Raw genomic sequence first — 12,331 nt, 5'->3', positions numbered from 1 at the left:
TGCAACCCTCATTCCAACTCTTATGATAATCATAATGCCCTAAAATATATTAAACTATTCTCTCCCTCATCGGCCACAATACAGTAAACATAATTTATCCAGTTTTTCTCAGTCTTATCCTCACCCAGATGTCAGCCTCATTCTACAACAGTGGCACCATGCAGTATTTGTCCTTTTGTGACTGAGATATTTCACTTAACCTAATGTCCTCCAGGGTCACCCATTTTGAATAATGTTGCATGAGTTCCTTGTTTTTCAATGCAGCACAGTATTCCATTGTGTGAATATACCATAGCTTCTCTATCCATTCGTTTGTTGATGGGCACCTGGGTTGTTTCCAACTCCTTGCTATTGTGAACAAAGCCACAATAAACATGGGTGTGCATATATCTACTTGAGTGGCAGTTATGGTCTCTTTGGAGTATATTCCATTCCCAGTAGTGGAATTGCTGGGTCAAATAGTATGTCTATTTGCAACTTTTTGAGAAAGTACCATACAGCCTTCCACAGTGGTTGCACCATTTTACACTCCCACCAACAGTGGATGAGGGTTCCAGTTTCTCCACAACCTCGCCAGCATTTGTTGCTTGTTGTTCTGTTATCTTTTGCTATTCTTACTGGGGTGAGAGGATATCTCATAGTTGTTTTGACTGGCATCTCTCTTAGAGCTAGGGATTTTGAACATTTCTTCATGTGCTCGTTGGCCATCTGAATGCCTTCTTTGGTGAAGTGTCTGTTCATATCCTGGTCCATTTTCCCCTTTTAATTCTCTATCTCTCTGCACGTTCTGTTACAATACTGCACTTTGTCATCTTGAGCTGCCCTTTTACTTTTTCTGTTCAGCTTTTACTTCAGCATTTCTGCCCTTCATTCTGGCTTCTTAATGCTCTGGTGCAATTTTCAGGGTCTCTTCTGATTTCTTCTGATATGTGGGTTGTTGTTTTTTTTTTTTTCTTTCTCCTGTCTTTGTAATGATACTGTCCCACAACTCATAAGGTCTTTGATCACTAGTTTCCAGTGTCTCACATCTTCTAAATGTGATTTGTAAATTCAGGTGGAATAGACTTCAGATCCTATTTTGGTTCTTCAGCCTCAGTTTGAACTTGCACATGAGTAACTGATGGTCTCTTTCACCATCAGCACCTCGCCTGGTTTTGACTGCTGAATCTTGAGCTTCTCCAGAATTCCTTCCACAGATATAGTCAATCTGATTCCTGTGCAGTCTATCAGGTGAGATCTATGTACCTAGTTACTATTTCTGTTTTTAAAAAAATTATTTGCAATGAATAAACCATTAAGTGAACAAAAGTCAATCACTCAATTTCCAGCCTCATCAGGGAAATTTTACCAGGAGCAAACTCCCTCCTCCTCCCCTCACGGTGGGCTCACACAATCAGTTTTGGGGTTAGTAGACTGACAAGTAATCCGTAACAACTCAAAAAAACCTAGATTTTTTTAAATTAAGAAACTCGAGCAGAGTAGAATTAAAACAGCAATATCATGTGATGTTTTAGACACCACCGAGTGCACCAGGATTCACAGGGGCCCTGTACACGTCTGACACAGCATCTCTGACCCTTGCCCTCAGCAGTAGCGCCCTTCAGACTGCGGTCATGGTCAAGCCCACTGTAAATTACGGTGTCAATCCTCCCACGGAGGGTCTTTCTCTGTTCTCTGACCCTCCACCTTGGCACTTACTGTCAATCCACTTCCCTGGGTCTTTCCTCCCTATCTGACCCTTCACCTTCGCCAGCATGAAGTTTGCTCCTGAGAACGGCCCCTGCCTGAGAACACTCCCCAAGTCTGTAAAGGTTTCCATCGCTGCCTCTGAGGAGCACTGTGTTTTCACGTCCCCCAGGACACACTTCTTTGCGATGCACCTCTGATTCTGGACTGCTGTCATACAAATAATGAACGAATGCTTCCCCCCACCCCCCAAAAAAGAAGAAAACTTGGGGGGTGCAGGAAGGAAAATGTGCAACAATGAATGAGTGAACGAATGCAAAATGTACCTTTTTCTGTCAACTTTTGTTAAAAGCACAGTTAATAAGAGGGGGAAAGGCCACTCTTGGTGCTCGGGCAGCGGGCTGTCACTGCTCTCCTCACACGCGGCGGCCCAAGGGCTCTGCTGGCCCTTCAGTCATTCCTGGCACAGACTGGTCAGGGTGTCAGAGCTGCGTTTGATGGCTGAAACACCTCGGATGGTATTCCATCAATTCCTGGGGCCTTATTTTTTGCCAGTGCCTGGAGGACAGCTTGAATTTCTTCCTTCAATCCTACAGACTCTTTTTCTCATGCTACTTCCTGAAATGGTCTGTGTTGACCAGCTGTGTCTGGCTCAGCGAATCTGAGCATTTCTTCCATTGCCTTTTAATGTGTTCTGTGTCATTCAAGATTTTGCACATAGCATCTCTCAGTATTACAACTCGAAGCCTGAATTTGTTCTTAAATTCTTCCAGCTTCAGAAAATAGTAGGTGCATTCTTGCCTTTTGGTTGTCTAACTCGAGCTCTTTGCACATTTCCTTATAAAACTTATAATCATGTGATGAAGGTATTAGTAAAATGTTGTTTCAGGTACACACACGGATACTTGCTTGTGGGCCCAGGCATGCTTCTTTTACAATACCTATTGTATGTAACGTGCTGTGGGAGGTCACGAGGTTGCCATTTTTACAGAAGGCGGTGTGGAGTGGCCTCCCCTGAGCCAGCCTGCTGGCATTATTTTTCCCGCTTACTCATGTATCTGTGTCACATTTGGGCAATTCTCAGACTATGTCAGACTTGTCAATAAAGCTGTTGCACACTGCACAGACTGGTGGACACGGGCACCTGGACTCCTCCTGTGATTCCCTTACTGTGGTGCCGTCAAAACAGGCCCTCCGTATCTCGGGTGAGGGGAGACGCACACACAGCGCACATATGTGCTCACACATCTCAACACAGTGTGTACACATGGTCCACACACCTCACACAGTGTGCACACATCTCACAGTGTGAACACACCTCACACACAGTGTGTACACACCTCACACAGTGTGTACACATTTCACACAGTATACACATGTCACATGGTGTACACCTCACACACAGTGTGCACACACCTCACACACAGTGTGTACACGTCACATGGTGCACACGCCACACACAGTGTACACACACCTCACACACAGTGTGTACACATCTCACACAGTATACACATGTCACATGGTGTACACCTCACACACAGTGTGCACACACCTCACACACAGTGTGTACACATGTCACATGGTGCACACGCCACACACAGTGTACACACCTCACACAGTGTGTACACATCTCACAGTGTGAACACACCTCACACAGTGTACACACCTCACACACAGTGTGCACACGCCACACACACAGTGTGTACACATGTCACACACAGTGAGTACACATCACACACACAGTGTGTACACCCATCACACGGTGAACACCTAGCACATATAATGCACACAGAGCTTACAAAGGCAGAGCTATCACGCAGTACACACATCTCACACGGTGCACACATCACGCACACACGTTAACACGTCAGCCACAGGGTGTGTAAGCGTATTAGCCTGAGAACAGCATTCACTCGCTGCTGACTGATCCTCCAATGAGTTTTCTAAGACTGTAAATCCGCAGAGAGAACAGATGGCCTGCCTTTCTCCCCCAGGGTAGCTGGTGGTTTTGAACCACTAGAGTTGAGGCCTTTGGGTTTGCAGCATGATTCCCTACGCATTAAGCCACAGGGACCCTCTGAGCACAACACTGCACTGTAATATTCATCTGTCACGCTGGGTCTTGCTCACTGAAGTTTGAAAGACACCAGGAAAGTGACTTCAGTCCTGTTTTGGGCTGTGAAAGGGTTTGTGGCTAAAAATTAAGTGTGTGGAGGCTTCAAATCTGTTCAGAGAAACTGATGGGTCTGAAAGTGCACCCGATGATGAGAAACGGTGGACTGTCCAAGGGCTTCCTCGGCCATGCACAGGAAAACAGTGCCCACACCCTGTGGACTTAGATGTAGGGCACGGCAAACCCTGGAGCCCCCAGCCGCCCCAAGTGGCTAGCACCCAGCGCCCCGAGGCCACTCTGCACACTGACCGTATTCCATGGCTGCCTTCAGCAGGGCCTCTGCGTGTGTGGACCCGAACGCATTACGCACAAACCGCCTCCGCCGCCGCAGATCATCCTCCCAGTAGTCCAGACGCCAGAAGTCGTGCAGCTGGCTGCAGGGGGCAGGGGAGAGAGGCCATGGGGTCAATGCCAGAGGTCACTTGGGATATATTTCCTACTGAGATGAGCAAAACTTTTCAGAAAAAGTTACATTATACTATTTTAGGTAGACAGAGAAGAGATTTAGGTTGTTAACAATTCTTGGTGCCAGGGAAAACAAAAGGAGAATTGCATTAGGAAAATCTGCTATCAGGGACCTCTCCAGAGTGCAATGATGTCAATCTAGAGACTAAGGCGCACCTGATGCAGGCCATGGATTTCACAATTACCCATTATGCATCAGAGAGCTGGACAATGGTCAAAGAAGGCAGAATTGATGCCACTGAGCTGTGGTGCTGGAGAAGAGTAATGACTACACCACAGGCCAAGAGAACTAACAGGTCTGTCCTAGAGAGGGTGAAATCAAGTTTCTCCTTGGAGGCAAGGATTTTGAAGCTCCATCTCACATACTTTGGTCATGCTGCCCAGAGCGACAGATCCTTGGAGAAGGACATCATGTTTTTGGAAGGGTGGAGGGACAGCGCAGGAGAGGAAGCCCCTGGATGAGATGGGTTGACAGCGTAATGGGAAATGAGGGTAGATGTCAGTGAGACAGGCCCAGGATAGAGCTGGGCTCAGAGCCATGCTGCTGTGAGTCGTGGGCCACTTGGAAGCTCATAGCAACAACCACCAGCATTCTAACCACAGTCAGCCTGGCTTCTCCGCAATCTCCCTTCTACGTGAACATCAGGCACAAGCCTTTAGGAACAAACACAGTATCAAATTATAAGGATTAATGGCAGGGTTTGCGCTCTCTCATACTGTTTTTAACAAGGCTTATAAATCACAGGACAGACCTCATTGTAAATAGTTTGCAATTTAATGGCCATGGTCTCTTAGTAGACTGAATTAAGAAGCAGAAAAATTGCCCACTTGAATTTGGTGGAACAACGATTAAAATAATGTGTTAAAATATTCATTGAAATAATTCCCCACTGCCCTCAGCAACCTGAGAAAAGTGCCATTTTATCCATTATTAATAATACTGAATTAGGATTGCAAGAAATTCCAGAGTGTGGTAATTGCCCTGGTAAATTATTATCCCAGCACGTGGCCTTGGGTACTCAACGGCTTTCAGCAATGAAACCCTTAACAACCCGTCACCGGGCTGCTCCGTCTTTCGTCCTTCGGAACCATCATGTATTCAGAAACCACTGATATAGGCTCCCTGCAGGTCCCTTTCATTATTCTATGACATCATTTGTTATCAATTTAATTTCAATAGAAATGAATGAGAAATGCCAATGCTTTAGAATTTTATTTTCTTGAATACTACCTTACTTTCCTTAGTTTATTTATTTAAAAAGCATAAGAACGATTTCATCAAAGGTCTGCCTCATTTCTTGTTTTAGTTTTGGTTCAGAAGGACCTTTCAGGGCCGGTTCGGTTACGGTGGGAGCCGCATGCCTTTCTCATCATCATCTCTCGGCAGAACGCCGTGCACAGAGCACACTTTAATAAATATTTCATCGTTTAATGAAAACAGTTTTTCATTTAAAAAATCCCAGATATATGAATCATCTTAGATAATAATGATTTCAATTTAAAAAAAATATTTTTGATTTTAAGATATATATGATTTTGTTTTCTGGAACTTAATTGTAAAGAAAACACGATGTAAGGTGCATATGAGAGAACTGTTAAAATTATGAGCATTTTAAAGTATATTTTAATATACTGTCCCTATAAATAATAAAATTATTTCTGTAAAACACTAATTCTATGATGCACCATTAATCTGGACAGTGGACAGTGCAGCTCTGCTGCCAACTTAAAAACAAGATCCTTCCGTCCATGTAAAGACAGCCTGACACGAATGCTTCATAGAAACACAATCCTTCCTGTCCAAGCAAGGACAGACTGATATAAGTGGTTAATGGAAAGCCTACTAAAACTTTGTTCCAATCTCATTTCTTGAAGAATGAAATCATGAAACCCACCAGAAACGACATGTTTTCCTCCACTGAGTATCAATCCTGCCCCTCACAGCAGAGGAGATGTGAGAGCTGTTTCCATAGTCACAAGTGTGTGCCGAGGTCCCCAGAAGCCCCATGGGTGGCACCAGAGAAGGCGGTGCAGGCAGTCAGAAAGGGGGACCCTGCCCACTGGGAAGACCATGTGGTGCCTCTTGATATCCACCTCCAGGAGGTGAACTTCCCGCTGCTGCTGTTCATTCACACAGGAGGGTGAGCATCCCAGGTGGGACCGGGTATTCACACAGGAGGGTGAGCATCCCAGGTGGGACCGGGTATTCACACAGGAGGGTGAGCATCCCAGGTGGGACCGGGTATTCACACAGGAGGGTGAGCATCCCAGGTGGGACCGGGTATTCACACAGGAGGGTCAGCACTCTTGGTGAGACCAGCTATTCCCACTGGAGGACCAGCACGCCAGGTGAGCACCTGGGGTTCCCAGCCTCTCCTTGACTGCTGACTGAGTCTGAATGGGAAGCCCCAGTTTCTGCCTGTATCTGGTAACCTGGTCCCAGGCTGCATCCAGCAGTAACTTGGTGGCTCCCTTTGCTATAACCTAAATGTCAAATAAAACTGCAAATCTCAGAGAATAACAACAAAATGTCCTGGTTCCAAGCCATTTATTCCAGCCTGGTTTCAAATCTCTCATTTATTCTAAGACCCATTCACTGAATGAGAAAAGACCATTAATAAATGCCAACTGCAAGATGATAAGAAGCTTGGATTTTCTTGTGACGAATATAAAGAGCGACTAAACATAAATTTCAGAGATTTCAGAGCTAGAAACACAATGACAAAAGTCAAAAGCTCAATATATAGGATCAACAACAAATTATCAGGAAGAGTGGAATAAGTGAACTGCCAAAAAGAACAACAGAAATCCCAGGGTCTGAACAATAGACAAGTCACAGATTAGAGGAAGAAAGCACAGTCTGCGATCAGGGAGACCTTAGAGTCTGACAAAGACTTAGGACCTGTGGGAGGAGCCAACTGGAGGGCAGATCAAGGGAAGGGGATGCCAGGCGGCAGGAAATGAAGGAAGAAGGGCTCCCAAAACAGAAAGGAGGTAAGGAGGTGACTGATCCCAAAACAGGATAAAGGAAATCCAAGTACAAGAAACTATGATGGGACTTCTGAAAACTAATGACAAAGAGAAAATCTTAAAAAACATTTTTAGACAAGTATTTATCTTTAATAATAGTAGGGAGGGGTGGATAAAGGAAATGTGAATAATCTAGTGTGAAAAACAATGTTACGAAATTTGTAAGCCAATCAGTATACAATATTTTTTTTAAAATGATTGTAACATAGAGAGAGGCAGCTAAACCCTCAGAACAACACACACACACACACACACACACACACACACACACACGCTTTTCACCTGTCTTCTGAATTGGAAGGATCATTCCCAAGCTTGGCAGAATGCTCTCTGGTGCCATGGATAAGCATGCCGTTAACACCAAAAGGGTGGCAGTTCAAACTTGTATGTTTAAGAAGAAAATGACATCATCTCTATAGAAATAATAGCATTAGCATGACAATGTGTCTCACTAGAGACCATGGTAGTATGACCCAATGCTTCTTAGGTGTTGAAAGAAAACAACTGCCAACTCCGAAATTTACAGTTCAGGAATGAAGAGCAAAGCAAAACACTTTCAAATAAAGGAACACTCTAAGTGCTTGTGACCATCCGAGCTTGACTCAAAGAACTTCCATAGATAAAAAGAAACTAGAGACTAAGGTGCACCTGATCTGTCTTTGCAATAATTTGCTATGCATCAGAGAGCTGGACAATGACTAGGGAAAAAAGAGAGTTGATGCCTTTGAGCCGTGATGCTGGAGAAGAGTATTGAGTATACCATGGACTGCTAGGAGAATGAACAAGTTCTTCCTGGAGAGGGTAAAGCCAGCCTGCTCCTTGGAGGCAGGGATTCTGAAGCTTCGTCTGACATACTCTGGACAGGTTGCAAGGAGGGAACAGTCCTTGGAGAGGGACGTCATGCTTGGGAGGGTGGAGGGACAGTGCAGGAAGAGGAAGACCTTCAATGAAAGGGATTGATTCAGTGACTGGGGTAATTGGGGTCAGTGTGTTGGAGACAATGAGGTTGGCAGAGAACAGAGCAGGGTTTAGGGCTGTTGTACATAGGGTTGCTATGAGTCTCAGGTGACTTGATAGCACATAACAATCACCACATAAAGAAACACTGAAATATCAGAAGGACTCAGCAAGCATAAATATGGGGTAAAAAAAATTTTCCTTCTCCTCAGTTTTCTACCATCTGTTTGATGTTTTGAGGTGCCACTGGGTTGACTTGGACTCCCAGCCCCCTAGACACCGCCACACCCTCAGTCTCCTCCATGCTAGAAGACACTGGCCGCTCATGGCGACAGCATATGTTGGTCAAGGTCTCACCTCTATTTTCCCAGATGATGTCCTTTTCCAAGGATTATCTCTCCTGACAATATGCCCAAATACGTGAGACAAAGCTCCACACCCTCGCCTCGAAAGAGCACCCTGCGTGCACTTGCTCTAAGATACACTTGCTGGTTCCTTCCGCCACTCACGGGACAGTCGGATCTCCTCCGCTGTCCAGGGACAGTCGGATCTCCTCCGCCGCCCACGGGACAGTCCACGGGACAGTCAGATCTCCTCCGAAGCTCCTCAACTCAAGGGTACAGATTGTTCTGTGATTCTAACTACGATCCAACTTTCCGAGGTAAATGAAGCAACTGAAAATACCAAGGCTGGGATTAGGTGTGGCTTGGCCTTTGAGCTGATCTCTCTGCTCTTTTGCACTCAGGAAAGGTCCTTGACATCAGATTTTTCCTAGTGAAACATGTGTTTTAATTTCTTGACTACTATTGTTATGGGTATTAATGTGGATCTCAGCAAAATAAAACCACTTCTTCAAACTTTTCTCCATCTATTGTGATGATGGATGAGACTGCTGTATCAAGTTCCCAGGGCTGTAGAGCTCTATGAGAGGAGACGACCCCAGAGCACAATGGTGGATTCAAACTGCCAACCTTTTGGTTTATCAGCCTGACAAACATGTACCCTTCTGGACCTCTCCATCAGGGCTCCTGGTAATATCAACCATTAAAAAAAATGTTCTCTTAATAGAGTCAATATTGTTGTTGTTATGTGCCATTGAGTCGTCTGTCACTGATAGTGACCCCATGTACAACAGCCCTAACCCCTGCTCTACCCAGTGCCAATCTTATTGTCTCTGACACACCTACCCCATTACCCCCGTCACGGAATCAATCCATCTCATCGAGGGTCTTCCTCTCTTGTGCTCTCCTTCCACCCTCCCAAGCATGACGTCCCTCTCCAAGGACTGATCCCTCCTTGCAATATGCCCAAAGTGTGTCTGACAAAGCGTCAGAATCCTTGCCTCCAAGGAGCAGCCTGGCTTTACCCTCTCTAGGACGAACCTGTTTGTTCTCCTAGAAATTCCTGGTATATTCAATACTCTTCTCCAGCACCACAGCTCAAAGTCATCAATTCTCCTTCTATCCTCCCTAGTCATTGTCCAGCTTTCTGATGCATAGCAAGTGATTGCAAAAACCATGGTCTGTATCAGGTGCACCTCAGTCTCCAGACTGACATCATTGCTCTTCAGTACTTTGGAGAGGTCTCTGACAGCAGACTTTCCCATAACAATATGTCTTTTAATTTCCTGGCTGCTGGTGCCAAGAGTGCTGATTGTAGAGCCAAGCAGACTAAAGCTGTGAACAATCTCAATGTCTTTACCATCCATCACGATGCTGCCAATCAATCCAGTGGTGAGAATCTTTGCATTGGTTTTTTTTGCTTCAATCCATATTGGAGGCTGCAGTCCTTGATCTTCTGCAACAAGCGCTTCAGGTCCTCCTCAGTTTCAGCAAGCAGGGTTGTGCCATCTGCATAACGTAGATTGTTGATAAGTCTTCCTCCAGTCCTGATGCTACACTTCTCCTCATAGATAGCCTCCCAGATAATGTGTTCTGCATACAGATTGAAAAGGTATGGAGATAGGACACATCCCTGGCGTATGCCCTTCTCAATTTTGAACCAGGTAGTGTTCCCTTGCTCTGCTCTGACAACTGCCTATAAGCAGTGGAGTTAGACCATTCTGACTCAGAGCAGGCCTCCAACACGGCACAGAGCTGCCCACACGGTTTCCAAAGGACAGTCTCTCTTGGAGGGACTCCGCTAGGCTCGCACACAGGGGAGTGGTGAGCCGACCCCTGGGCTGTGCCTCTCCTAGTTCCACCTTGGCTCTGAGGGAGGAAGGCGGACAATCTCTTTCCCATGGATTTGAAGCCTCAAAAATGCACAAGAGGTTCAGCTATGAGGTGTTTCAGTTACGAGGTGACTCCATGCCCACGTCCACAAGACAGGCACTGCTCTCAGTGAAGACTCTGAGTCCCAGCAAGCTGATCAAAGGATGCTTAGGGGTCGCTAGGGGTCAGGACTGACCTGAAGGACACAGGCTTTGGTCGGGCACTCTGACTTAGGTAAAGCCCCCATGCTAAGGTCTGCCCGATCAGTGACCCTAACCGGGCACCTATCTGTGCCTTCTAGGGTGGGGCACAGCAATCTCACACACAGATTCTTCAACTCTGTGGATCCATCACCACTTCTTGTATGGTCTGACTTGTGTTTTCCTCTCCTCCTGGCACCCTTCGCCCTAATACATGTTGGAATCCTAACCCCCCCATACCCACTGGAGTAATCTCACTTGGAGCAAGGGGTTTTCGTTGTGTTAGTGGAGCCACGTCAGCGCAGAGCGCATTTTAAATCAGTCATTTGTACATATTAAAAACAAATCAGGCCCTGAAAGAGTAAGTGTAGACGGAGTGGATAGAGGTCAGGCCACCAGAAGATCAACCAAGGAATTCCAAAGAATTAAAGACCCTCATCAGTGCCAGCTGAGAGGAAGCCTCCCGCAGCCCCAGCTTCGGAACAAAGACTTCCAGCCCATGAACAGATGTGAGGAGACAGCACTCTCTGCCCTGTGGCCGCTCCCCCGTGGCAACTCCGCCCCAGCAGAGTTCCTGACAGAACCCCCACGGCTCTCTTCATCTGTCACAGCAGCACGAGGGACCCTGAGTTCTGGTAGCACCGTCATGGGGAGACGTGTTGCTAGGCCCAAGGTGCTACCTCTCCCGGAGTTTGAATCCAGCCGGCAGCTCTGCAGGAGAAAGATGGGCAACTTCCTCCCCTGTGAGTTAGAACCTGCTGGAGGGCCAGCTGTGAGGCACAGTCTATTTGAGCGCAATGCGTGTGCAGATTTTAAAGGTTCTAAGATGGAGCTGTAATCTGTACTCTGAGCAAAATCATTCAAGATGCTGGGCTTTATAAAGAAGAGTGTGGCTTCAGGATCCGAGGAAGACTCTTCAATATCTTGCATTATGTAGATGATACATCTTGTCTGAGGAGAGAGAGGAAGACTTGAAGTGCTTGCTGCAAAAGATCAGAGACTGAATCCTTCAATAGGGATTACATCTCAACACCAAGAAAACAAACACCTTTCCCACTTGACCAATAAGCAACATCATGATAAATGGAGAAAAGACTGAAACCATCAATGCTTTAATCTGTTTAGATCCACAATCAACACCCTTCATACCAGCAATAAAGAAATTAGAAGAATTGCATCAGGAAAATATGCTGTCAGGGACCTCTCCAGAGAACGAAAGAGCAATGCTGTCACTTTAAAGAGTAAGGTGTGCCTGCTCCAAGTCATGGTCTTAATTGCTTGTTATGCACCTGAAAGTCGGACGATGACTACGGATGACAGGAGGAGAATTGGTGCCTTTGAGTTGTGGTGCTGGAGAAAAATACTGAATGTTTCATAGTCTTGCAAGAGAGCAAACAGGCATGTCCTGGAGAAAGTGAAAGTAGGCTACTCCTTGGAGACTTAGATGATGAAACTCAGTCTCATATACTTTTGGAAGCTGGGGGTGGAGTCAAGATGGACCAAGAGCTGGGGGTGGGGTCATGATGGACCGGGAGGTGTGGGTGAGGGTGGGGTCATGATGGACCGGGAGGTGTGGGTGTGAGTGGGGTCATGATGGACCGGGAGGT

At 46.0% G+C, this 12,331-nt stretch overlaps 1 protein-coding gene across 1 annotated transcript in view; it reads right to left on the bottom strand.

Moving 5' to 3' along the window:
* NBEA (neurobeachin) overlaps positions 1-12,331 on the bottom strand; it is a 924,058-nt gene that overhangs the window by 352,525 nt on the left and 559,202 nt on the right. Inside the window, exon 42 of the mRNA XM_006879639.1 lies at positions 4,109-4,233. Coding sequence (XP_006879701.1) covers positions 4,109-4,233 — 125 coding nt within the window. The remainder of the gene's footprint in view (positions 1-4,108; positions 4,234-12,331) is intronic.

Source organism: Elephantulus edwardii, unplaced genomic scaffold, assembly GCF_000299155.1.
Source record: "Elephantulus edwardii isolate Elephantulus edwardi_28Jun2011 unplaced genomic scaffold, EleEdw1.0 scaffold00004, whole genome shotgun sequence".
In the NCBI taxonomy this organism is placed as follows: domain Eukaryota; kingdom Metazoa; phylum Chordata; class Mammalia; order Macroscelidea; family Macroscelididae; genus Elephantulus; species Elephantulus edwardii.
Note: the sequence above shows the minus strand (reverse complement) of the source record. Positions and strands in the feature narration are given on the sequence as shown.